Source organism: Lytechinus variegatus, chromosome 12 (genome assembly GCF_018143015.1).
Source record: "Lytechinus variegatus isolate NC3 chromosome 12, Lvar_3.0, whole genome shotgun sequence".
In the NCBI taxonomy this organism is placed as follows: domain Eukaryota; kingdom Metazoa; phylum Echinodermata; class Echinoidea; order Temnopleuroida; family Toxopneustidae; genus Lytechinus; species Lytechinus variegatus.
In genome coordinates this window covers 5,301,150-5,328,883 of record NC_054751.1, presented here as the reverse complement: position 1 = coordinate 5,328,883, position 27,734 = coordinate 5,301,150, and the positions used below count along the sequence as shown (strand labels likewise).

Genomic DNA, 27,734 nt, shown 5'->3' with positions numbered 1-27,734 from the left:
TAATGCACTAAATCAGTTGTCAATCCAATTTTTGTAGTTCTTGGCGAAAAAAAATTGAATAAACCTAATTTCATATAATAAAATACAAAAGAACAAGTGGAGATGTGACATCATCAGCCCACCTAATGAATATTCATGATGACACTTACAAAATATTACTAAACTTTAAAATTCAATAACTTTGCTATTTGTTGTCCGATTTTGACGAAATTTTTGGAATTTTGCTCAGTGAATTCTACTCTATTTATTAAGCTGTAAATACTTTCAGCCTGGACCACCCCTTTAAAAAAGTGATTTTGTCTTCCATTATAGATTAAAGCTCTTTTACTTTGCTCTCAATATTTATGTGAGTTTAAACGAATATTTTTTCCCTTCTCCCCAGATAAAGAGATTGAGAATGAAGAGGACAAGAGACAATCGCCCATGATAGAATGCAGTGAAGAGAAGTCATATCGGTGTTTACTATGCAGTATGACATTCATGGATGAGAGCAGTTTAATTCTACATCTGAAAGCATGCTTTAGAGAAGAGGGATCAGTTAGCAGTCTGAGAACAAAGTTAGATATGAGCTTTAAGTGCCCCCATTGTGATAAGATTTTTGAATCCCAGGATCATCTTATGACCCATGTGAGCTCACACACTGGAGAAGAGTTTTATCATTGCTCTCATTGTGAAAAGGGATTTTCTAACAAGAGCGATCTTACACTTCATATAAGTGCACACACAGGAGAAAAATTTTCTCATTGTGAGAAGAGATTTTCTAGTAGCAGTATTCGTACCCGTCATATAAGAAGACACCCGGGAGAAAAGCCTTACTGTTGTTCTTCTTGTGAGAAGAGATTTTGTTATAAGAGCGAACTTACTTGTCATATAAAAACACATACAGGAGAAAAAACTTATAATTGTTCTCATTGTGAGAAGAGATTTTGTTACAAGAGCCGTCTTGAAACTCATATGAAATCACACACGGGAGAAAAGCCTTACAGTTGTTCTCATTGTGAGAAGAGATTTTGTTACAAGAGCGAACTTACTCGTCATACAAGAACACATACAGGAGAAAAGCCTTACATTTGTTTTTATTGTGAGAAGAGATTTTCTAACAAGATCAATCTTACTCGTCATACAAGAACACATACAGGAGAAAAGCCTTACATTTGTTTTTATTGTGAGAAGAGATTTTCTAACAAGACCAATCTTACTCATCATTTAAGAATACATACAGGAGAAAAATCTTATCATTGCTCTCATTGTGAGAAGAGATTTTCCAGAAAGAGCACTCTTACTCATCATATGAAAACACACAGAGGAGAAAAGCCTTACAGTTGTTCTCATTGTGAGAAGAGATTTTCTCTTAAGAGCACTCTTACTCATCATATGAGAACACATACTGGAGAAAAGCCTTACAGTTGTTCTTATTGTGAGAAGAGATTTCGTCACAAGAGCAAACTTACTTGTCATATACGAACACATACAGGAGAAAAGCCTTATAGTTGTTCTCATTGTGAGAAGAGATTTTCTGTCAAGAGGACTCTTACTCATCATATGAGAACACATACAGGAGAAAAGCCTTACAGTTGTTCTTATTGTGAGAAGAGATTTTCTCAAAAGAGCACTCTTACTCATCATATGAGAACACATACTGGAGAAAAGCCTTATAGTTCTCATTGTGAGAAGAGATTTTCTGTCAAGAACAATCTTACTCATCATATGAGAACACACACTGGAGAAAAATCTTATCATTGCTCTCATTGTGAGAAGAGATTTTCCAGAAAGAGCACTCTTACTCATCATATGAGAACACATACTGGAGAAAAGCCTTATAGTTGTTCTCATTGTGAGAAGAGATTTTCTCTTAAGAGCACTCTTACTCATCATATGAGAACACATACTGGAGAAAAACCTTATCATTGCTCTTATTGTGAGAAGAGATTTTCTAACAAGGGCAATCTTAATCATCATATAAGAACACACACTGGAGAAAAGCCTTACAGTTGTTCTTATTGTGAGAACAGATTTTGTTACCAGAGTGATCTTACTCGTCATATGAGAACACATACAGGAGAAAAGCCTTATAGTTGTTTTCATTGTGAGAAGAGTTTTTCTGTTAAGAGTAATCTTAATCATCATATACGAACACACACAGGAGAAAAGCCTTACAGTTCTCATTGTGAGAAGAGATTTTGTTACAAGAGCAAACTTACTCATCATATGACCAGTCCTGATACAGGTCAAGACCAATGTACTATACAAGGTAAGATACACTGCTTCATGTATGTTCAAGAGCAAGCTTGTTTAAAGGGTTAAGCATGGTTGACTGTTGAGTAAATCTTAATTATTTTGTTCGCTCTAGGTCAAACCTTCATGGTCAAACAGGAATTAGATGAAGACATGACCAACCCTGATACAGGTCAAGACCAATGTACGATACAAGATATTAAGATACACTGGTTTATGTAGGTTGCTTGATTGATGTTTAGAGAGTTAAGCATGATTGACTGTTATCAGTCTGAATTATTTACTTTCTATAATTTATTTGTTCATACTAGGTCAAACCATCGAGGTCGTACAGGAAGTAGATGAAGATATGACCAACCCTTATACCTGTAGATCATGACCAATGTACCACACAATGTATGCTACACTGCTTAATGTATGTTCAAGTGCTAGCTTGTTTAACCCTATGAACCCGATAGGCCGGAATACTGGCCCACCAGTAAACGCACATATACCCGATAGGCTAGAATGCCGGCCTACAGCTATGTGACTTCAAAAACATGGATTCTAAATGTCAGGTGATCTTTTCAAAATGACGTCATTTTTCTAGTGGAATATTTAGTAGATAATTTCAGTCAAGGTTTGTGATGATTTCGGAAGGATTTAGCATAAAAATGGCCCAAATATGCCACTTTTTTGTGGTTGCTCGTGTCGTATGTTCGGTAACACATGGTGTAATACGCGGCGAGTCACATGCTTACTACGGGGAAGCAATTGGTATATCTGACTTTGGCAAAAACAGTGATTTTGAGCCCAATACAGACACTAAAGTTGATATCTCTGTTTATGGACTAGGTCTATGAGAAGGTAAACAATGTCAGTCGGCTTGGTCCGGGTACTAGCGGGGGGAATGCCGTTGGATTTTGAATCATGAGTGTTTGTGAATGTGGTCGATATGTGCAAATAATTCAGGGTGTAGGTCACCAACGCCCCTAATAATTCAGGGTTCAAAGGGTTAAAGGGTTAAGCATGATTGACTATTGAGTAAATCTTAATTATTTTCTTAATTTGTTCCCTCTAGGTCAAACCTTCATGATCAAACAGGAATTAGATGAAGACATGACCAATCCTGATACAGGTCAAGACCGATTTACTATTCAAGGTAAGATACTCTGGTTTATGTAGTTTGCTTGATTGATGTTTAACCCTTTGAACCCGATGGGCTGGAATACCGGCCTGCAGTCATGTGACTTCAAATGTCAGGTGATCTTTACAATGACGTCATAAGAGTTTTATCATTGCTCTCATTGTGAGAAGGGATTTTCTAACAAGAGCGATCTTACACTTCATATAAGTGCACACACAGGAGAAAAATTTTATCATTGCTCTCATTGTGAGAAGAGATTTTCTGACAAGAGCAATCTTAATCATCATATAAGAAGACACACAAGACAAAAGCCTTACAGTTGTTCATATTGTGAGAAGAGATTTTGTTACAAGAGCGAACTTACTTGTCATATAAAAACACATACAGGAGAAAAAACTTATAATTGCTCTCATTGTGAGAAGAGATTTTCTCTTAAGAGCACTCTTACTCATCATATGAGAACACATACAGGAGAAAAGCCTTATAGTTGTTTTCATTGTGAGAAGAGATTTTCTGTCAAGAGCACTCTTACTCATCATATGAGAATACATACAGGAGAAAAATCTTATTGCTCTCATTGTGAGAAGAGATTTTCCAGAAAGAGCACTCTTACTCATCATATGAGAACACATACTGGAGAAAAACCTTATCATTGCTCTCATTATGAGAAGAGATTTTCTCACAAGACCAATCTTACTCGTCATATAAGAACACACACAGGAGAAAAGCCTTACAGTTCTCATTGTGAGAAGAGATTTTGTTACAAGAGCAAACTTACTCATAATATGATCAGTCCTGATGCAGGTCAAGACCAATGCCCTATACAAGGAAATATACACTGCTTCATGTATGTTCAAGAGCAAGCTTGTTTAAAGGGTTAAGCATGGTTGACTGTTGAGTAAATCTTAATTATTTTGTTCACTCTAGGTCAAACCTTCATGGTCAAACAGGAATTAGATGAAGACATGACCAACCCTGATACAGGTCAAGAGCAATGTACTATACAAGGTAAGATCTCTGATTTATGTAGGTTGCTTGATTAGTGTTTAAAGAGTTAAGCATGATGGACTGTTATCAGTCTGAATTATTTGCTCTCTATAACTTATTTGTTCATACTAGGTCAAACCATTACCATCAAACAGGAAGTAGATGAAGATATGACCAACCCTGATACCGATCATGACCAATGTACCACACAAGGTAAGCTACACTGCTCAATGTATGTTCTAGTGCTAGCTTGTTTAACCCTTTGAACCCGATAGGCCGGAATACCGTCCCACCAGTAAACGCGCATATACCGGCCTACAGCTATGTGACGTCAAAAACATGGATTCTAAATGTCAGGTGATCTTTCAAAATGACGTCATCTTTCTAGTACGTGTAGGAATATTTAGTTGATGATTTCAGTCAAGGTTCGCAATGATTTCGGAAGGATTAGCATAAAAAATGGCCCAAATATGCCACTTTTTTGTGGTTGCTCGTGTCGTACATGTATGTACAGTAACACACGGTGTAAAACGCGGCGAGTCACGTGCTTATTACAGGGAAGCCATTGGTATATCTGACTTTGGCGAAAACAGTGATTTTGAGCCCAAAACAGACACTAAAGTTGATATCTCTGTTTATGGACTAGGTCTACGAGATGGTAAACAATGTCAGTTGGCTTGGTCCGGGTACTAGCGGGGGGAATGCCGTTGGATCTCGAATCATGAGTGTTGTGAATGTGGTCGATATGTGCAAATAATTCAGTGTGTAGGTCACCAACGCCCCTAATAATTCAGGTTTCAAAGGGTTAAAGGGTTAAGCATGATTGACTATTGAGCAAATCTTAATTATTTTCTTAATTTTTTCCCTCTAGGTCAAACCTTCATGATCAAACAGGAATTAGATGAAGACATGACCAACCCTGATACAGGTCAAGAGCAATGTACTATACAAGGTAAGATCTCTGATTTATGTAGGTTGCTTGATTAATGTTTAAAGAGTTAAGCATGATGGACTGTTATCAGTCTGAATTATTTGCTTTCTATAATTTATTTGTTCATACTAGGTCAAACCATTACCATCAAACAGGAAGTAGATGAAGACATGACCAATCCTGATACAGGTCAAGACCAATGGACCACACAATGTAAGCTACAGTGCTTAATGTATGTTCAAGAGCTAGCTTGTTTAAAGGGTTAAGCATGATTGACTGTTATCCGTCTGAATTATTTGCTCTCTATGATTTATTTTTTCATACTAGATCAAACCATTACCATCAAACAGGAAGTAAATGAACACATGACCAACCGTGATACATGTATGTAAAGTCATAAAAGAAAATGCAGCATTGAAAGACAAATGTTAATATTGCAAGTTTTTGAACAATGAAACTAAGCAGATCAAACAAGACTACAAATGAATCATTGACATGAATGGATTATGATTGCAGATAAGTAAACCAGAAGGAATTAATACTGGACCGGAAGATACATTCTATCACATCCATGACAGTAAGAAGAGGAAACGGGATATGGTCAGGATACAAAATCAGAAGCAGGCAAGTTTTATTTTCTTGAATTCTTTTGTTTCATTCAGTGACTTGAATATCAGGTAAAAATTTTATGATTATTTTTCGTACCCAGACCAGACCCTGACCCCAGTCAGCACATAGAGTTTCTATGGGCTCAGTCTCCAATAGGTTAAGGTATTATGGTTTTCTTGGTGAATGGTCAGTTGCTTATAACAGAAAGCAAATTTTAGACCCAAAACATTTAACCTGGAGAGTGTCTCATAAATATTAGTTTAGTTTATTCAAAATTTCTACAAAATCAAGAGATGCATTTAAGTACAATAAGATGTAAATTGGCAAAATATGCAACATGAACTTGCCTGACAAGTTGTCTGATCCAACAACTTTCCTTTAAATGTATTGAGAGGCTCAGTTGCTATGATAACTGTCAGATAAAACATACTTTGTCAGATAAAACATTGACCAAGCCCTTGGAAAGGTCAGATAAAACGTTGACCAAGCCCTTGGAAAGGTCATCATGAAAGCTAGGTGCAGATGATTTATCATCAGTACGTTATATATTTGAGCGAGATGATACAACACACACTAGACGTCCAATACAATGAATTTGAGCAAAGAAAGTAATAAACACATTTGCCCTTTTCTTTGGCTATCTCTTTTTAAATTTATTCTCTTATTAAATGAGTTTTCTTTGTATCAATACATGTGTGACTTAGTTAGATTTGTAATGTCTATTTTTGTTGCTCATCGTATTTCTGTTATTAATGATTTGTATGTTAAAAGTGAAAAGAAGTGAAATGTGATAAATAAATGTAATACGTAAATCTAATTTAATGAATTTTATAGTTGGTATTGATTCCATTGCAGGAACAATTTAAAAAGGATCTGGAAACTGGCGTGGACAACATAGATTACAAACTGATGAGCCAACAGGCATTGAAGATTGAGGGAGCCAGCTGTACTATACTACATGTATCTTTAAAATGTGACAAAGAATCAACACCTTGGTGTGAACACGAAGCCAGGTAGGACATAGATGATGCGAAAGCAGACATTCCTAGACAGTAGAAGCAACTACCACTTTCCAAGTTTCTTTGAAGTGATGTGGATTTGATTCAGTAGGAATGGCACAGAATTTTCTGAAAGCCTGCTGCAGAGCTGCGAAGTAGTACAATTTTTCTGTTTTTCATACGGAAATCAATTTACAATACGGCAGTACGCTTTTTCATGATAAAATACGGGAAAAACAAATTAGAGAAGAAAAGGTATTGTTTGCCCCACTAAGCATCCGGGAGCTTTCGGGCGGAGATGAAAAAATGGCAGCCTTGTGTTGCTGCCCTCTACGTTCAATGAGTTGTGCTTTCATCAAGGCTTTCCGATTAGAATTCTCAATATCCTGGCTTATCAATGCTGTCCGTCTTCAGTCAACCTGTCCGAAACGTCGAGTCTCTCTACTACTTATCATCTCTACTCGCCGACTCAAGCCAGCATCTCCTCATCAGCTCTACTACTCAAGCTGTTCTCACTCAACATTCCTTCTGGTTTACAGTTCTTTTCAGGACTATTTTCAAGAAAGAATACTCTACTCTCAAATCTCCACTTTCTCGCTTATCCACTTCTCTACTTTTATTCTCTGTTTCTATAACACTCCACATGGTGTACCTCAAACCACATCAGCAATTGTACATGCCACCATGCAAACCTTCAAACAACATCTTATCTCACACAGTAAAAATACAGATTTTTTGTCAAAATACTGATTTTGGGGGATAAGAATACTGAAAATGCAAAATACAACTTGGCAGCTCTGCTGCTGTTTCTCACACAATATCTGAAATATTATTTGACTGTTTCAGCTCACGTGTAGCAGTGTGCCAGTAACTCACTGCTGGTGAAGCGACGATGCATGTGACATTAAAGTCTGAAACTTGTTAGCTTCAGAGACCATTTGGGTGTTTACCTAGCAGGGATCAAATTCACAAGGGCTGAAGGGATACTGGCCTCCCCTCAAAAATGTTCAAAATCGCTAGAAGACTTTGCAAACTTCCACTATTAAAAATAGTTGTGTTTAGCGCAGAAGATACATAAGAGTGAACAGAAGCAGAAAAAATGGCCCCCATTCTTAAAGTATATTGTTTCATTGTCTCCCAGTAACGGTGTCAATCACCCAGAATAGAATTCATTGAAGACCAACAAATCTATATTCCATGGATTTCTCCACTGTTGGTAAAGTCATTGTCTGACCAAGCAACCCTGTTCAAGTTTCTGATGCTATTCTTGATATTGCAGCCCTTTTTGCCTGGAACAAAAAATATGTGCTTACACAAATTTCAATATTTTCTTTATCATATTGGACTCCTTCACATCAATGGTAGTGATGTTGTATACTTTACCATGATAGATTAAAGATGATATTTTGATTGCAAATTATTGTCTCTACAAAGCAATCAAAATTTCATGGGGGATATACGTATATATTTATTAGCCAAATTTTGACATTCTATTTTTATACAAGAGGGTTTTATTATGGCTATCAATGCAATATTTTATTTACTGCATCTCTGTTTTTGCAACTCAATTTATTGACGAACGAAGACCATTTCCATCTCATTTTTCAGTACCTTTATTTAAAAGTATAGGTGTACCATACAACTTGTCTTACACTTCTCGATTCCCCACAATCACAATACAGTGTATGAAAAAAAAAGTATCTTTCATTCCTTTTAGTTATAATTTGATTCTGCAGAGGTGCTAACAGATGTTATGCAAAAAAAATGTATTTTTTATTGACAAAGAAAGAAAAAAACAGGGTGTGAAAACATTGTTTGGAAGTCTCTCTCCCTGAACATACTGTAATTGTAAAAGTTTTTACATGTACAATGTAAAACCCATTTGAGTAGAGACTCAGCCTGCATAAAGAATGTTGGTGACATGACATTTGATCCTGCGACAATTGATCGCGGCTTTATTTCTTCTTAAGGTGAAGGGATAGGGTTGTAATACAGTACCGAAGTGTGACGTCAGTTGCCATGGTGTCATGGCGGGCTGGTTCTATAAACAGAGTCGCAGCAGACGATCGTCTGTACACATTGGCTCGTCTGAAAAATAGGTTGCAAGCGATCAAATTCCAATAGCAACCATTTTCTCCTATGAGAAACACCTGCTTTCATTGGCGGGTTCATTTGTTTAGAACCAGGTCGCCATGACACCATGGCAACTGATGTCGGCACTTCCGTACTCTAGGGTTTAGGGTTAGGTTTAAGGTAGGGTGTAGTATAAAATCCAGGGTCAAATTAGTCATTTGATTAGTGTTTGGAATTCACAGCCGAGCAATTATCGCCAGAGAAAACATCATAGAACCAGATGTTGCTTGAAGGTTTGCATGGTGGCATGTACAATTGCTGATGTGGTTTACGGAACACCATGTAGAGTGTTATAGAAACAGTGGATAGAAGAAGAGAAGAAGTTGATAGGCGAGAAAGTGGAGATTTGAGAGTAGAGTATTCTTTCTTGAAAATAGTCCTGAAAAGGACTGTAAACCAGAAGGAATGTTGAGTGAGAACAGCTTGAGTAGTAGAGCTGATCGTCGAGTCTCTCTACTACTCATCATCTCTACTCGCCAACTCAAGCCAGCATCTCCTCATCAGCTCTACTACTCAAGCTGTTCTCACTCAACATTCCTTCTGGTTTACAGTCCTTTTCAGGACTATTTTCAAGAAAGAATACTCTACTCTCAAATCTCCACTTTCTCGCCTATCAACTTCTTCTCTTCTATCCACTGTTTCTATAACACTCTACATGGTGTACCGTAAACCACATCAGCAATCATAGAACCAATATGCGGGCTGGAGTCATTTGAAACTTTACAGCAAAGTCATTTAGTCTCCAACAGGTATATGGTGCAATCATATTTCCCCTGTGGCTGTACGGCAAGTTGAAAACAGCTGCTTTAACATTTTTTGTACATGTAATGTACGAGCTACATACATGTACAGGTGGTTTGAATAGAAATGAATAAAACGGCTGTTTTCGACTTGCTGTATGATGCTGGCCTAATGCTGGGCCCCAAATCTGCGCACCTAGCAATTCGAGTTCAGATTTAACATGAATTTCTTCTTATTTCACAAAATCTTTCCATTGATAATGTTCCTTACATCATAATGAGTTAGTGTGCCAAATATCTCATAAAAATTTGAAAGAAATATATAATTTTCTTGGAAATAATCTCGGGCAGTCATTTTCAGATTGGAAAAAAAATGGTACCCCATGTTTGCGCACTCATTCACTTTGCACACGATTCGAGGATTTTGATGACAAAAGCTGTATTTTGAGGCTGTCACATGAAATGCCCTGAATTCATTATTTTTCCACCATTTTGAGTCGGATTTTTTATGAATACCTGTCTATGTAGTGCATGTGTAAAGTTTGTGCACGTTGCGTATCTTCTGTAACTAAAATCGCGGAGATACGCGGGTGCGCAGACTTGGGAGACCGCGCAGCCATGGGGGAACTGACCATACAGCTGCTGTAGGGGAAATGTGACTGCAGCCTAATCAACTGTTTGGTTTAGAGTGGAGCATACTCATCTTGTTTTAACTCCCTAGCCTGACAAGGTATTATTATCAGGTCCCTATTGGTATGTTAGAAGTGCAATATAGTAGATTCCTATTGTGTATATTGCTCAATATTCTGTCAAGAGAGGGAAGGTACAGTAGTGCGCATTCAGTTTACTTTGACCAATCAAGATAAAAAAAATTTGGTGTTCAGTGTGCATTTTTTACTATGTGATGTCATTGGCTCTCCATAATTGAGGTTAAAGTTCACTGTCTTCTCTGGGTGGTGTTTCACAAGACTATTTGTAGATTACAGCTATTTTTGAGGTTTGGAAAGAGCCGAAATTTGCTATCACTGATTGTAATCCTTGGTATATAAATCATGCATTATTTGGTGTTGTGATTCATATATTATTTTCAGTTAAACGATTTCTGGGATGTTTTCAAAGATGTGATTTGGATTTTTGTTAGTGCAGCTTGTGCTATTTAAACTACATGTATACGTATCTCAGTTTGTTTGGTTTGGTTTGTTTTGATACTGATTTAGATTCACCGTATCTAATACATAAAGTGTATAACACTCGATGCTATGTGTGGTTTAAGTCCACTATTCATGCAAATAATTTGAATACAATAAACAGTGGTCTCATTATTTTATGTCCTTTATTTATCCCTTGAATGCTTTAGTGCCTATACGGCGGCTCAGCTACAGCAGGGGTAATAATACGATGCCAAGTATCAAGCGCAGTAGAGTATATGCAGTTATATAATTAGCTGCACTATACAAATGGAACATATTATTATTAAATAAAGTTTTTAGGATGCCTAAATCATAGCAACAGCCATGAGTTGTTAAGGCCCAGTATTAAAAAACCTGTAAAGAAATTATATTTTTATAATATTTTGTATTCAAGAGGAATTTTAAATTATTGTATAAAGTACTAGTAATCATGGACCATACCTGACATTTTTCCTAATTTGTGTGTACTACATGTAATGAAAATGAAATTTACTTATTTCAACCCATGAGTAGTGGAAAATATCTAGAAATTTTACAACCAGGAATCCCCTCTTACAACTATCTGGATGAATATCTTGAGATGTTGATGTAGCTAATGAGGTGTTTCACACAGATTCAAGTCTGAGCAAAAATTTGGTCATTCGATTAGTGTGTAGAATTAAGAGCAGATCAATTGTCGCCGGAGCAAATGTCATGGAACCGTCGTCAGATCATGCTTAGAGTATTTGGGTGTTCATAAGTGAGATTACACATCAAAGTCAGATGGATGTCAGCTTTCTTGGGGAGCTGATAATTATTTGCTGATCCCAGACTCTGGGGAAAAGTATTTGCAAATGCCTGTATAAACAGAGACGTCTTGGGAAAGAGCACACTCGGCTTACCATTGAGATTAGAAAGTAATTGCAGCAAATATTTAATAAAGATAATAGCTGGATTTGTAAAGCGCTGCTATTATTAAACCGGCTTTTGTTCGAGCTACCATCACTGGTGCACAGTGCATGCAAGGAATTACTCCTGTCGGGTACCCATTCACCTCACCTGGGTCGAGTGCAGCAGTGTGGACAAAATTTCTTGTTGAAGGAAAACATGCCATGAGAAAGTTTTTAAAATCAAGGTCAATTACCACAAATTTTCATAGATCTGGTGAATTAACTCATACAATACAATACAATATAAGTATTTATATAGCGCTCTTCACAATGATTGTATCACAGCGCCTTACAAAACGAGCAAAATCAAAATTGTGAAAGAAGAAAAAAAAGAATACATACATAAATAACAAGTAAATTTCATCTTTTTGAAATCATGAAATCTTAGCTGAAAACCGATAACTCTTACACAAAAATGCATATGTTGGACAGTCTATATATATTGCTTGTAAAAGTACTTGATATTTTATGGAATTCTATCCTTATTTTGCTCATTTTTCTACAATTACACATTTTATTCTAGAGCCATTTGGCATATATTTTTTTATTTAGACATACAAACACCAGGGTGGTCTGGTCATTTTATTGGAATTTTTTTAACTCCTTGAGATCGTTACCACAACTGGTGTTTAAACTTTATCTTTAAGTTGCTTTGTTCTTTGTGAAACTGTACCCTTTGATTATATATTTTGTTATGTGGTTGGTTTCTAACTTATTAAAATATCTACTTGTAATAATATGAACTTGATCTCTTGCCACTGTACATTATAAATACTAATGTGAATGGTTTATTTTCTTGAGAATTAGATTATATTCAGGACAGAGTTTGAGGAAAGACTATAAAATCTCGGGGATGTTTCACAAAGATTTAAGTATGACTTAGAGTCGCACTTAAATGTCTAGTTGCGCGCAGTATAAAAAGCATGACAGCATTGGTCAGATCATGCCAAGAGGACGCGCACTACTGCGTATTGATCAATAAGATTGCGTGTCATCATGTACGCGTCTACATTTAAGTGCGACCTAAGTCATACTTAAATCTTTGTGAAACTCCCCCCTGCCCAAAGTATGTTACTGTTGATTGATTTGTGTATAAAAATATTAGTCAATTTAGTCTGAAATGTTACTTTCAATCAATTTTTATTTTCAAAATTCTAGGATTCAGATCCAGCGAAATGTATTGTTGTACACATGCATGACCAAATTATTTACAAACACCCCAACAAGCTTTTTCTCTGTGTTCAAAATAACCCCATTAACGTTTTTTTTTGCAGGCTTTATTTACACATTTTGGCCCCCAAACAAGTTGTTGCCAGAATATGAACATGGGGGAAAAGCTTAGGGGAAAAATATACCCTCAATAGATATGGCCATGCAATTGATCATTGACCAGTCTTTCAAAAGCACCCTTTTTCTTGAAAATACCCTTAACGAGTGCACATGAAAATGGAGAAAACACCCCTTTAAACACATTTTGGGGTCATGCATGTGTAGAGCAATATATTTGACTGCCCCTCCCCTGGGAGTTCATCTAACAGCCTATACACTTTTTAGATATTAGACTATTTGGTGTAACCTAACTGGAAATCAGATGATGGTTAATGCCGGGCTATATTGTTATTAGCTAGACCAAATTTTTAGTAGAAAAACTGGTTGTACGCGAATTAGGAGTGAATACATTAACGTTGTAGATCATAACAGGAATGTTACTAGGGCCCTAAAACCATCCTGGTTGTTTTGCTTATCAAAATTTTAGAATGCTATATGGAGGTTGTTTGTTCTTATCCAATGTGAAATAAAACATTTAATATTTTCCTAAACTGTGACTATGTTATTATTATTTGTCTTATTTTGGTTTTGAAAGGATCTTTTGGTAGGGAGAGGGGGGGGGGGGCAAGGGAGAAGCTAGAAAATTGAGATATGGAAAGAAGTTTGGAAGGATTTACTGATAATTAACACTTATAACAAAAAGAAGAAATGAAAGTATGCTACATCATGTACATGGGTATAGAGTTCGGTAGAGTAGATACATTATGATTGTGATTACAAATCGCGACAGTCCACGTGTGGTATTTCTCGTAAAGGGTAATCCCCTGGCCTTGGTTTCAAACGGACGTAGAGGGTGACGTAGCTGAAAATGGAGCAGTTTCATGCGGCGCGCGGTACACGTTCATCATAGAGCTGTTGAAAAAGTAAGCTGAACAAGCTAACGTTAGCTTTAGGCTGAAGTTTAGGGTGTTAGGTCTCATGATCATCTCTAAAATTTGGGATTTGGGGAAAATATCGATTTCATTTTGAGGTAAGTAAACTTATGGATTGAGGAAGAGAGAGAGAGATGGAGATCGAGCGAGATTTTAAAATATTGACTGTTTGAACAACTTAGAGTGACGTCGACAGTGCCTGATCGGGAAGGCCGGGGCGGCGTAACCCAGCAGGGCCAGGGAGCTCCGGCCCGCTTCGCGGGCAGGAGCCCACGGCTCGTCCGTGGAATACTTGGCAGACATCACCTACATGACCTATACTCTTCAAAATGGGGTAGAATGGGGTCCCAATACTAGCACTCCAAATAAAATGGGAAAAAATAAATTATGTACTTACCTCGATTACATGTATCAAGGTCTGTCGTGACACAAAATAAAGTGATAAACTGGGCCCAGGCTCAAAAAGACAAAAAAAGGAAAACTGAAAAGTTCTGTCTCGTTCTCCTGTCAAAACGAAATGGCCGACAGATACTGAGAACGAACGCGACATAGTCATAGAGGTCTAACTTTTCCTTTTTTGAGGGTCCAGTTTGTTCTAGTGCTGCAAGTCAGGCGGCATGTTCGGGTTCGGTTCGGGGTGATAGGCAATAAATGCCAAATTAAATTTAACATATAAAGATCGCCAACCCACAAACAAGTGATCTCCAGGATGATCTGTCATATATTTATAATAAATTTTGTTTCTAAAAAGAATAGTTATGAAAATTGTTGAAATTTCTTTTGTTTTAATCTTTAAAGTTTAAACAAAAAATAAGTCATTTCTACTTTCTTTTTTAAAATGAAAATTAAAAAAAAATATATTGATAATGAGAGAATCAGGACAGAAACAGAATTACAAAGATCAGAATATTTTTTTCATGATTATTTCATGTAGCTATGATCATGATCGATTACGATGTCATTGCCAACGCAGCTTCTCAAATTGGAAAGAGTTGATCGGGAATGTCGAAACAGTAGACAAACAACCTCCACTCAACTGTTATTACATCGGTAAAATTCACATTCCAAAGAATATGAGTGTTTTTCTGGAAAGTGGTAAAATCTGGTCAATGATGGTCCAGAAAGATCGATGCTACGTGACTTCAAACATATTTCCAACACGAAAATGAGTACATGGGACTGTACTGTGTATTTTAGTGTTGTGAAATCACTCGGCATTGATCGTCAGAACTAAGACGGAACTGATATTTTTTTCATTTTCAGTAATTGACCAGATTAAACCACTTTTAAGAAAATATTGACAATGGAAAAAACGTTTCAAGTTCGGAATACGAATTTTACCTGTATAATAGCAACCGAGAGCAGGTTGTTTGGACATCCTGTTTCAACTTTCCTTACCAACCATTTCCGGAACATCGATCAGGGAACATGCGTTGATTTGGTTTGAATTTTTATATTTTCTGTTTTTTCACCCTCATTCCTTCATCTCTTATTTATTTATCTTTTATATTAATATGGAAATTTCAGAAGGTGGAATATATATACTTTACCATTACTTTGTCAGTCACAAGGAATTAATTTGTCTTGTCTTTTTTTTTTTAAATACAAAACAATTAAATGTACGTCCGATTACAGCAATACGTAATTAAACTACACTTTTTAACTGAGTTAAGCTTAAAATGTCCCCACATTTTACAAGGAAAACAATATATTCATGTTTATAAAAAAGAATTGAAAATGATAAAAATTTAATTAAACACGAGACCGAAACTGTCATACTTTGTCATTTATGAGGAATGAATTTGTCTTGTTCTTTTTCTTTATTAAATACGAAATGATTAGGTCCGATTACGATCACGATCGATTACGGCATACGTATTTAACACCACACTTTTATACCGAGTTTAGCTTCACAATGTCCCCTCATTTTATCAAGAAAAATATATTTATGTCAATAAAATATTCTTAAGTTGATAACAGTTCAATTAAAGACGAGATGGGAGCTATCATAGTTAGTGGATTTTAAAAATATATTGAGTGGAATTCTCTTTGTGCACAATCACTAACCAATATTTTTTTGTTTAATTTTACACTTAAATATATGTAGTCATCGCACTTACGCATTGCATATTAACATTTTTTTTTTACCGAACTTCCGAACCAGGCCTTTGCGTTCGGTTCGGTCCGGTTCGGAAGTGCCAAGTTCGGCGAACTTCCGTTCGGTTCGGCGGTTCGGCTGCAACACTAGTTTGTGCCTTGATGTCAGGATTCTGTGTCACAATAGACCTTCATCCGATCCATGTAAACGAGGAAAGTGCATACTAGTTTATTTTTTCCCCTTTTATTTGGGGTGCCCCCCTGGGACCCGCCAGTGTTACTATCCTTCAAATTAATTTCCAGACGTATGGTGGTGAGTCAAAACTTCTAGTGTGTCCATATATTGGCTACCGTTTATATATATAACTTTGTTCGTAGGATGAGTGCGTGTGTCCATACTTCGTGGACGGTCATTTATCTCAAAAACTAACCAATGTTCTTAAATTGTAAAATCATCAACATGAAAAACAACCTAAAGTTACCCTTTGGCATAATTTCATTTAGGATGACTTCAGTATTCATGAAAATATTTACAAAAGATCAGCAATTGTCACCGTTCCAAGAAATTGTGCCCGTTCCAAAGAAATCTGATATTCTCAACAAGCATGATATCATTTTGCAAGCAGATATCATGAAAAATGTGAGTTCAATGTGGTACTGACTGATTCTATAGCATTTTGTCGTCAATCTGATATAAATATCTCACCTTTTGCAGTAGAGGCGCACGGCCAATATGAGAGAGATTATCTCCAATATCAGAGACTTTTATAAAGAATTTGGGTATCCAATTTCAGAGACAGCCTCCAGTTTGGGAGACCAAGTTTCTTTGTTTACCGGTATATTTGCTGCAAAAGGATACCTTGGGGGCAAATAAAAATGTGATAAACAGATTCCTCATGAAAAATACCCCTTTTCACCATCTACTTATAAAATACACCATCTACTTTTGTTTTTATTTATAAGGATTTTTGTTTATATCTACACACAAAACAATGGGCTACTGATGGGCTCAGCTCAGTGGGACAAAATTTGGGGTGAAAAAAATCATGCTTTTGTTGGTGTTGTTTCTTTTGTTCTTTTGCAAAGCAAGTGTCCAATATGGGAGATTGTCTCCCTTATTGGAGAGAGTCTCCCATATTGGCCGTGCGCCTCTACTGTTTTGAGCTTGAGTTTTTGTTTAAATCTACACAATACTTTGGTCCGTGAAGTTAGGTCACACTTTTCAGAACGGTTTTCCAGCACAGCGCGCATTCATGGATCGGAATAGAATTTTGAGATTGCAATACCGGGGAAACCCCTTGACCTACTTCACAGTTTCATCAATGATTTTATTGTTCACAACTCTGTAATAGAGTTTTGGTTCAGAATAATGTAAAATAGGGATAACTGTTTATTTAGTTTGGAGGTTAGAGATAAGATTTGGCTACATAGCTTTTCCACTTGAGCAATTATTGCCAAGCAAATGCCATGTAGCCGTTTGTAAGATTAGAATGTTTGATAAAACTCAAGTATTATGACATAATTAATCCTAATACCAAAACTTTTCACAAGCTTGACATGAGTTCTTACAAAAGGGACAAGAATTCCAGAGAATTCTGAAATACTCATTTCATCAGGACGTAACTTGTCTTGGTTAGCAAAGGTAACTTTGGCATTTCCTAGACAAATGTTTACAGAACAACGCCCCTACTGTAGACTCTGCTCTTCTTTGAAGGTTATGATATCTTTATCAAACACACATTAACTAAAATATGTGAATATCATCAAACTTGTATGCAGATAGCATGGATGTAAAGCAGGAAACTGGTGATTGCGAGTATCTCTTGGGCATTGAAGGAGAAGGAAAATGTGCAGATGTATCATCATATGAACAAGAGCAAGGTTGGTAAATCTTTAGTATTTCATAGTGCAGTAGGTTTCACAGAACACCATGCATCGTTCTTGGGCAAATGTTGTCCTGAATAGGACTACCCAAACTTGACGTTTCAACAAGTTTGTTCTTGTTGTTTATCCCTGTAGTAATCTATGATAAGGGAGCAAAAATACTGAAAGCGGAAAGCAAAATCCCACAAGTGCACATGACCTTGGGGAGCATTGCGCATTTAGCCAGCAGGCTTATGCGCGTATTGCACCTTCATTTTTACTGAGCGCAATGAATTGAATTAAATTGTATTGTGACGTCAGCTCCTAAAGCCGTGCAATGGTACATTTTGGATGATACGTTTTGTGTGCAACGGTACGAATGTTTGACCTTTAGCCTCCCATTTGCTTGCGGACAACAAGCTAAGAAGGCGTGGTACAACATGTAATGTAATTTGAATAGATGAGCATGGTAGTAGATTCCAATCAGTTGTAATTTATTGATTCTTACTTCAATTATCTTAAAACCAATACTATCAATTAAAAGAAATGTAATGGCCCTCACTATTACATGTCATAACCAATACACCACACAGTAGGGGAGATCGGAGTTATTTTGAACGCGGGTTAAGTTGAAACATTGTAATTTTCTTTAACGCCTGTAAAATAAATTTGTGCAATACTGCCCTCAATTTATTGAGCCTATTAATAATACAACAGTTTCTAACCCCGATCTCCCCTACCCAGCCTACATTAAGGGTTAAGCATGGTTGACCGTTATCAGTCTTAAATATTTGCTTACTATTATTTCTTCATACAAGTTTCATGAGGTTATTAAACTTCTACTCAGAATTTTGAGTAGAAAATTATTTACGCTAATTTATGCAAAATCATAAATCACAAAAGATGCCTCCTCTTTATTTGTTGAATGTTTTTGATATATTTTCTTCCATGTGGTAGAGCTGCATGAGGATCTCCAAATTTTCACTCAGAATTTCGAAATATTGAAACAAAAATTATTTATGCTAATTCATGCAGCCAAAATTTATTCATAAATCACAATGTTTTTTCTCCTTCATTTGTTGATTGGAATTTAGTTTGCTTTAAATGATTGCTTTAGGTGGGGATATAAAATTTGAACATAGAATTTTGTAACTCATTAAATGTGCTAATTTATGCATATTTTCAAAACTCACAAAAACTACTTCTTTTATAGTTGACTGATTTTGATTTTTTTTCCATCTGAGAGCTACATGAGGTTGACCAAAGTTCTACACAGAATGTAGAATTTTTGACTAGAAAATTATTTTAATTTATACGAAATTTATTCATGAATCACAAAGAATGCTTCTTCTAAAGTCATTTCTTCATTAATTTCAGTTCGGTTTCCTCAATTTATGTCACCAATATAATTCACTACATTTTGAACTGGACTGAAATTGAAATTTGTGTTGATTTCTTTGTGAGATGCCGGATGAGCTCCGCATCATTGATGTGCTAGATTGTAAAATTTCGGGCTTAATTTCTACCTTTTTGGGGCTACCTTTTTCATTTCAGGGGCTCCACTTTTTGTAAATACATTGTATGTATTTTGCTACCCAGGACAATTCACCCATCCTGCTTGTTTATTAATTGCGATTAATTTTCAAATTGTTATTTATTGTTAAATGATGAGCTGATTTATTGTTGTTCACTTTCGGGGGGGGGGGGACTTCCAGATTTTATGCCGCCCCTGAAAGCATGATTTTGGGTGACTTGAGGGGCGACTAGGTATTATCCGGGCAAATTTTTTCCTGCTTTGTATTGAAATGAAAACACTATCAATGAATTAAAGGGGTGGTCGAGGCTGAAAATATTTATATCTTAATACACAGAGTAGAATTCACTGAGCAAAACGTTGAAAATTTCATCAAAATCAGATAACAAATGATAAAGTTATTGAAGTTTAAAGTTTAGCAATATTTTGTGAAAACAGTCGTCATGAATATACATTAGGCAAGCTGATGATGTCACATCTCCACTTTCCATTTTCTTATGTTATTACATAAAGTCATATTTTTTTCATTATTTCATACTTGTGTGAATAATATGTCTCCCTTATAATGAAATAAGTGGCAGCAATAAATATCTAATGCACTAAATCAGTTGTCAATCCAATTTTTCTAGTTCTTGGCGAAAAAAATTTGAATAAACCTAATTTCATATAATAAAATACAAAAGAACAAGTGGAGATGTGACATCATCAGCCCACCTAATGAATATTCATGACGACTGTTTTTACAAAATATTACTAAACTTTAAAATTCAATAACTTTGCTATTTGTTGTCCGATTTTGACGAAATTTTTGGAATTTTGCTCAGTGAATTCTACTCTATTAAGCTGTAAATACTTTCAGCCTGGACCACCCCTTTAAAAAGTGATTTTGTCTTCCATTATAGATTAAAGCTCTTTTACTTTGCTCTCAATATTTATGTGAGCTTAAACGAATATTTTTTCCCTTTTCCCTAGGTAAAGAGATTGAGAATGAAGAGGACAAGAGACAATCGCCCATGATAGAATGCAGTGAAGAGAAGTCACATCGGTGTTTACAATGCAGTAAGACATTCATGGATGAGAGCGCTTTCATTCTACATCTGAAAGCATGCTTTAGAGAAGAGGGATCAGTTAGCAGTCTGAGAACAAAGTTAGATATGAGCTTTAAGTGCCCCCATTGTGATAAGATTTTTGAATCCCAGGATCATCTTATGACCCATGTGAGCTCACACACTGGAGAAGAGTTTTATCATTGCTCTCATTGTGAAAAGGGATTTTCTAACAAGAGCGATCTTACACTTCATATAAGTGCACACACAGGAGAAAAGCCTTATAGTTGTTCTCATTGTGAGAAGAGATTTTCTTTCAAGAAGACTCTTACTCATCATATGAGAACACATACAGGAGAAAAGCCTTACAGTTGTTCTTATTGTGAGAAGAGATTTTGTTGCCAGAGCGAACTTACTTGTCATATAAGAACACATACAGGAGAAAAGCCTTATAGTTGTTCTCATTGTGAGAAGAGATTTTCTGCCAAGAGGACTCTTACTCATCATATGAGAACACATACAGGAGAAAAGCCTTATAGTTGTTCTCATTGTGAGAAGAGATTTTCTCAAAAGAGCAATCTTACTCATCATATGAGAACACATACTGGAGAAAAGCCTTATAGTTGTTCTCATTGTGAGAAGAGATTTTCTTTTAAGAGTTCTCTTACTCATCATATGAGAACACATACAGGAGAAAAGCCTTATAGTTGTTCTCATTGTGAGAAGATGTTTTCTAACAAGTCCAATCTTACTCGTCATATCAGAACACACACAGGAGAAAAGCCTTACAGTTCTCATTGTGAGAAGAGATTTTGTTACAAGAGCAAACTTACTCATCATATGACCAGTCCTGATACAGGTCAAGACCAATGTACTATACAAGGTAAGATGCACTGCTTCATGTATGTTCAAGAGCAAGCTTGTTTAAAGGGTTAAGCATGGTTGACTGTTGAGTAAATCTTAATTATTTTGTTCGCTCTAGGTCAAACCTTCATGGTGAGACAGGAATTAGATGAAGACATGACCAACCCTGATACAGGTCAAGACCAATGTACGATACAAGATATTAAGATACACTGGTTTATGTAGCTTGCTTGATTGATGTTTAAAGAGTAAAGCATGATTGACTGTTATCAGTCTGGATTATTTGCTTTCTATAATTTATTTATTCATACTAGGTCAAACCATCGAGGTCGTACAGGAAGTAGATGAAGATATGACCAACCCTTATACAGATCATGACCAATGTACCACACAATGTAAGCTACACTGCTTAATGTATGTTCTAGTGCTAGCTTGTTTAACCATTTGAACCCGATAGGCCGTAATACCAGCCCATTAGTAAATGCGCATATACCCGATAGGCTAGAATGCCGGCCTACAGCTATGTGACTTCAAAAACATGGATTCTAAATGTCAGGTGATCTTTTCAAAATGACGTCATTTTTCTAGTACGTGTAGGAATATTTAGTTGATAATTTCAGTCAAGGTTCGTGATGATTTCGGAAGGATTTAGCATAAAAAATGGCCCAAATATGCCACTTTTTTATGATTGCTCGTATTGTATGTACAGTAACACACGGTGTAATACGCGGCAAGTCATGTGCTTACTATGGGGAAGCAATTGGGCAATTCCATGAGATGGGTGCCATGGGGTGAAAAAATAAATTCATAATTTGGAACTTGTCACCCACCTAATTTTGTTCAGTATACTTCTGGGCATACGGAACAGCATTTTTTTTCCAAAAATTCCATCAAGAATTGCAAATATTGAAATTTGAACTTAACTTACAACTCTATTGAGAAAAAACAGTAAAATTTACCTAAAAAATTAATTTGAATTAAAAAATAATGAAAGAATGGTCAGCAGTTGTTCAGTTGATTTTTAGAATGTATGGAGCATTAGTTTTGAGTTGCCAAAGACACAAAAGTGTCTTCCAATCCCATGAGTGGGTAAAAAGCATGCCACCCCATCGCTTAAACCAATGTAACGTGAGTAACGAAAAAACTGAAAAAGTTTGATATTTTAATATTCCCTTCCATTCAAAATGTGCCAATGGAAATTTTCTTCATTCTCCTTGTACCTGATAATAAAAATAAAGTAGGAGCTGTATACATGTCATGGTATTACAATGAATGAGGCCCAAAAAATGTAACGTGAGTAACAATGTAACGTGAGTAACGATGGTGTAACGTGAGTAACGACATAAAATTGTGATATTGATATGTTATTCACAGGCTATGGTACAGTACCCTTTTACTGTATGACTAAGGGGTAAAAACAAAGACTTTGGTCCATTAATGACCTTTAATGACCCTTTTAAAGTGGTCATTAATGTCATTAAAGAGAAATTTGCCAGTGCCAGTTGTGGTAAAGATCACAAAATTAGTTCAATCAGAATCAATTGAAATGACCAACCAAGTGTTTGTATATATTAAATAAATAAGAAATAAATAAAAATGTGCCAAATGGCTCTTGAAGAAAATGTGTAATTGCTGAGAAATTAGCAAAATAAATTCCATCAAAAGTCAGGTATGTTTCCAAGCAATATTGATACACTGTCCCACATATGCTTTTCTGTGTTAGTGATCATGAGTGTTGTCAGTTTTTAGCTAAGATTTCATGATTTCACAAAGATAAGTTTATGTTATTTATCTAGATCTATAATAATAGAATGACAATCAACCTTGATTCTAAAGACTTTCCCATGAAATAATTGTTTGCTGCAACTACATACATGTACATTCTTTTGTCATTAACATATAGATAAACCAGATGTAGCTAACAATCGTTGCCCTTTCAAGTTTACTGTTCATTTTTAGGCCTTTCTCAGACTTTTCATCAATAAAGATGAATAAATTTGTATCTTTGCTTAGAAGAGTCTGCATGATTTGCATATATATAGCCTAATGTTCAAATACCAACACTAAACTTTGGTGCATTGCTTTCATGTACTAGAAATAAGTAATTTCATAAATTATTAAGCTGTCTAATGATTACAGATGGATAAAGCATAAACAGATATTACACTTCATTTCATTTGAGTTTGCTTAAAGGTGAAAATTTCTGTTTTCACAATTTGCATTTTTTTGAAGGGGGAAGGGATATATAATTTCTTAACCTTGTAATTCAATAATTAGATGTTTTGGTCAGAATTACTATATTATCTGTTGAACACATAATTCTGCTCCCCTTAATCTTTAAGCAAGCACATTAACTTTATCAGATAGGTTTGCTTGATATATGCTTACAGTACAATTAATTCATTCATGGGATTTCATGAAAGAGAAACATAACAGAGTATGTATGTAAGTTCATGTGTGAGGTTGGATCAGATTGCACATAAATGTGGTGTGGAGTCTAGGGGAATATTTTTTTGATACTCATTCTGCCAGTTGATATTTTGCTTCACGATTATTAAAATCTTCAAACGACTGACTAAATAAAATTCAAGTGTCTCTGGACTCAGTGATTCAGAGAAACTTGAAAGGAATTTCATTTTAGGAGAATGGAATTAAAGGAGAATATTTTTCACTCCACATCACTTACAAAATTCATGTATTTTCACTAAAATTGACATCGTACGTGTATGTGTCGTAATTGCTAATGATAAGTCATATAAAATGGACAATACAGTCATTCTTGAGAAAAGAGGTTAACAACCCTGTTCCATTTTATGCCTAAAATAATTCTAATAGTTAATTACATCTAAATACACACTTTCCAGCAAATATTCATGGTCAGGAGCATGGCAATGAGTTATGTTCAATATGTAACGTGAGTAACGTGTAACGTGAGTAACGCTAATTTTGGTAAATTTGTCAAAGATATGAAATGTTTCAAAATTTCTGAGCATCTACATTTGTGAACCTCTATGCCAGCTATAAAAATCATAAACCCACTAGTTGTTATTCCACTCAGTATGAGGACACTTTTTGAACAAAGTCATGTTCTTGATTTATGTGGTCCAAAAATGTAACGTGAGTAACAAGAATTTGCTTGCCTATATTTTCTGGATAGAATAGTCAAACTAAATTATGATAATATACCAAGGTGTATTAAGTTATCATAAACCTTGTGCAGAAAAGAGAGATTGTCAAACCCCACAGTAAGCAAAAAATGGCAATTACAATATGTTAAGGTGCCTAAATTGTGTAACGTGAGTAACGTGGAATTGCCCAATTGGTATATCTGACTTTGGCGAAAACAGTGGTTTTGAGCCCAAAACAGACACTAAAGTTCGTATCTTTGTTTATAGACTAGGTCTACGAGAAGGTAAACAATGTCAGCCGGCTTGGTTTGGGTACTAGAGGGGGAAATGCTGTTGGATCTCGAATCATGAGAGTTTGTGAATGTGGTCAATATGTGCAAATAACTCAGGGTTTAGGTCACCACCGCCCATAATAATTCAGGGTTAAAGGGTTAAGCATGATTGACTATTGAGTAAATCTTAATTATTTTCTTAATTTGTTCCCTCTAGGTCAAACCTTCATGATCAAACAGGAATTAGATGAAGACATGACCAATCCTGATACAGGTCAAGACCGATTTACTATACAAGGTAAGATAATCTGGTTTATGTAGTTTGCTTGATTGATGTTTAACCCATTGAACCCGATGGGCTGGAGTACCGGCCTACAGTCATGTGACTTCAAATGTCAGGTGATCTTTACAATGACGTCATAAGAGTTTTATCATTGCTCTCATTGTGAGAAGGGATTTTCTAACAAGAGAGATCTTACACTTCATATAAGTGCACACACAGGAGAAAAACCTTATCATTGCTCTCATTGTGAGAAGAGATTTTCTGACAAGAGCAATCTTAATCATCATATAAGAAGACACACAAGACAAAAGCCTTACAGTTGTTCTTATTGTGAGAAGAGATTTTGTTACAAGAGCGAACTTACTTGTCATATAAAAACACATACAGGAGAAAAACCTTATAATTGCTCTCATTGTGAGAAGAGATTTTCTCTTAAGAGCACTCTTACTCATCATATGAGAACACATACAGGAGAAAAGCCTTATAGTTGTTTTCATTGTGAGAAGAGATTTTCTGTCAAGAGCACTCTTACTCATCATATGAGAACACATACAGGAGAAAAAATCTTATCATTGCTCTCATTTTGAGAAGAGATTTTCTCTTAAGAGCACTCTTACTCATCATATGAGAACACATACAGAAGAAAAGCCTTATAGTTCTTCTCATTTTGAGAAGAGATTTACTCTTAAGAGCACTCCTACTCATCATATGAGAACACATACAGGAGAAAAGCCTTATAGTTGTTCTCATTGTGAGAAGAGATTTTCTGTCAAGAGCACTCTTACTCATCATATGAGAACACATACTGGAGAAAAACCTTATAGTTGTTTTCATTGTGAGAAGAGATTTTCTGTCAAGAGCACTCTTACTCATATGAGAACACATACTGGAGAAAAACCTTATAGTTGTTTTCGGTTACAGCCCGATAGACCGCGGGTCCGATAGACCGCGGGTCCGTTAGACCGCGGGTCCGATAGACCGCGGGTCCGATAGACCGCGGGCCCGATAGACCGCGGGTCCGATAGTCCGCGGTGTATGTAAAATTATGATCAGGACAATATAGTGAAATCCATGTCCTCAAGAGGTCAAAAGGCCATTGATACGAGTCCATGGGGTTCTATAACGATGACCCACAGGACAATCGCCCCTGACATCTGTTCAAGGAAAATATCTCCATATTTTTATCGTCGGGGACTGTTACCCCCCCAATGTTTTGTTAATCATCAAAAGGATGAGTAATATGGGGTCTTCCTACATTAATAATGCGAGCACAAAATACGAGCAGAAAAGTTTTGATATTGTGATCTGAAACTGGATAATGACTTAAATTAGAGAACAAGTTGGGTATCTGAATAAACATGCGCGAGAGTGTTTCATATTTAGACCTAGAATCTAGGCATTCTAAATACAACTTTAATCATGAAAATCATGAAACTTTGATGGTCCGATCTGAAAAAAGAGTCAATTTCAGCTTTATATTTCTAGCACTTTGTAGAAAAATTGTAAGGTGGGTATGGATTGCACTTAAAAAAGAGCTGATATTAGTATTGCTTTGAGTTTTGACATAGGACCGGGACATCCTTACGACATGCCATCATATGAAAATGATGACTATCATCCTATTCATCTTGCTAAGCGTGAGATGAAACAAAGGAACAATTTAATTATTAAATTTATATCATATTTATTAATGCCTATGAGGGCGCGAAATCTGATGATATCATGGCATAAAACATTTCACTTTTGTGATTATGAATAGGATTTATCAGTTTATATATTTCTAACCATTAGGCGAGCGCAAGTCGCGAGCTATAATTTTTGATAAACTGTCATGAAAAGGGGATTTTAAGTAGTTTGTTGTATAAACAATATTGAAACATTTATATAACTCGCCAATCAAAATGAGAGCGTGCAGCGCTCTAGCTAATGCGCCTTAACAATCAGACCAGAAAAGGAATATTTTGAAAACTTTATGGAATATACGAAAATATAGGTACCTGATAAATCAAAATTTGCGAGCGCGTAGCGCAAGCAGCAAATGTTAACATTCAAACCATAAAAGTGACACTTTTACAGAGCACTTATTAAAAACCAATTTGTAAATTACACAACATAATGAAAGTTCGAATTCCGAGGTGAAATATGTGTGTATATTGACTACCAAACTTGATATTCGAACTCCATATTGAACAAGATATGTAAATCACCTAATAGGCAATGTGAGCGCGAAGCGCGAGCGAAAGTTTTATATAGTTGCACGAAAGATTCTTTTTATTTTCCAAGTCTTCCCCTCATCTTATTTTGTGCCTTCGTCGTCCTTCTCATTCCTTTTCTCCTTTCTTTTCCCTCCTGTTTCCTTCTTTCTTTCCTTTTTTCCCCTTTTTTTTGCTCCGCCAAGGGGGGGGGGAGCTCGGCCCCCTGGATCCGCATATGGGGACAAGGGGCGGGAAAATATGACAAGCAAAAAAAAAGGGTTATCATCGCCAAAGTAAGGTCATCTCGTCCCAAAATACATGTTTTATTTCGATTTAGAACTATTAGGTGAGCGGCCAGAAGCCAAAAAGTGCC

The 27,734-nt window shown here is 36.0% G+C and overlaps 1 protein-coding gene across 1 annotated transcript in view; it reads left to right on the top strand.

Moving 5' to 3' along the window:
* LOC121424719 overlaps positions 1–27,734 on the top strand; it is a 112,026-nt gene that overhangs the window by 32,572 nt on the left and 51,720 nt on the right. The window contains exons 16-22 of the mRNA XM_041620468.1: positions 383–2,251; positions 3,296–3,376; positions 4,289–4,369; positions 4,481–4,561; positions 20,546–21,502; positions 21,798–21,878; positions 25,101–25,181. Coding sequence (XP_041476402.1) covers positions 383–2,251; positions 3,296–3,376; positions 4,289–4,369; positions 4,481–4,561; positions 20,546–21,502; positions 21,798–21,878; positions 25,101–25,181 — 3,231 coding nt within the window. The remainder of the gene's footprint in view (positions 1–382; positions 2,252–3,295; positions 3,377–4,288; positions 4,370–4,480; positions 4,562–20,545; positions 21,503–21,797; positions 21,879–25,100; positions 25,182–27,734) is intronic.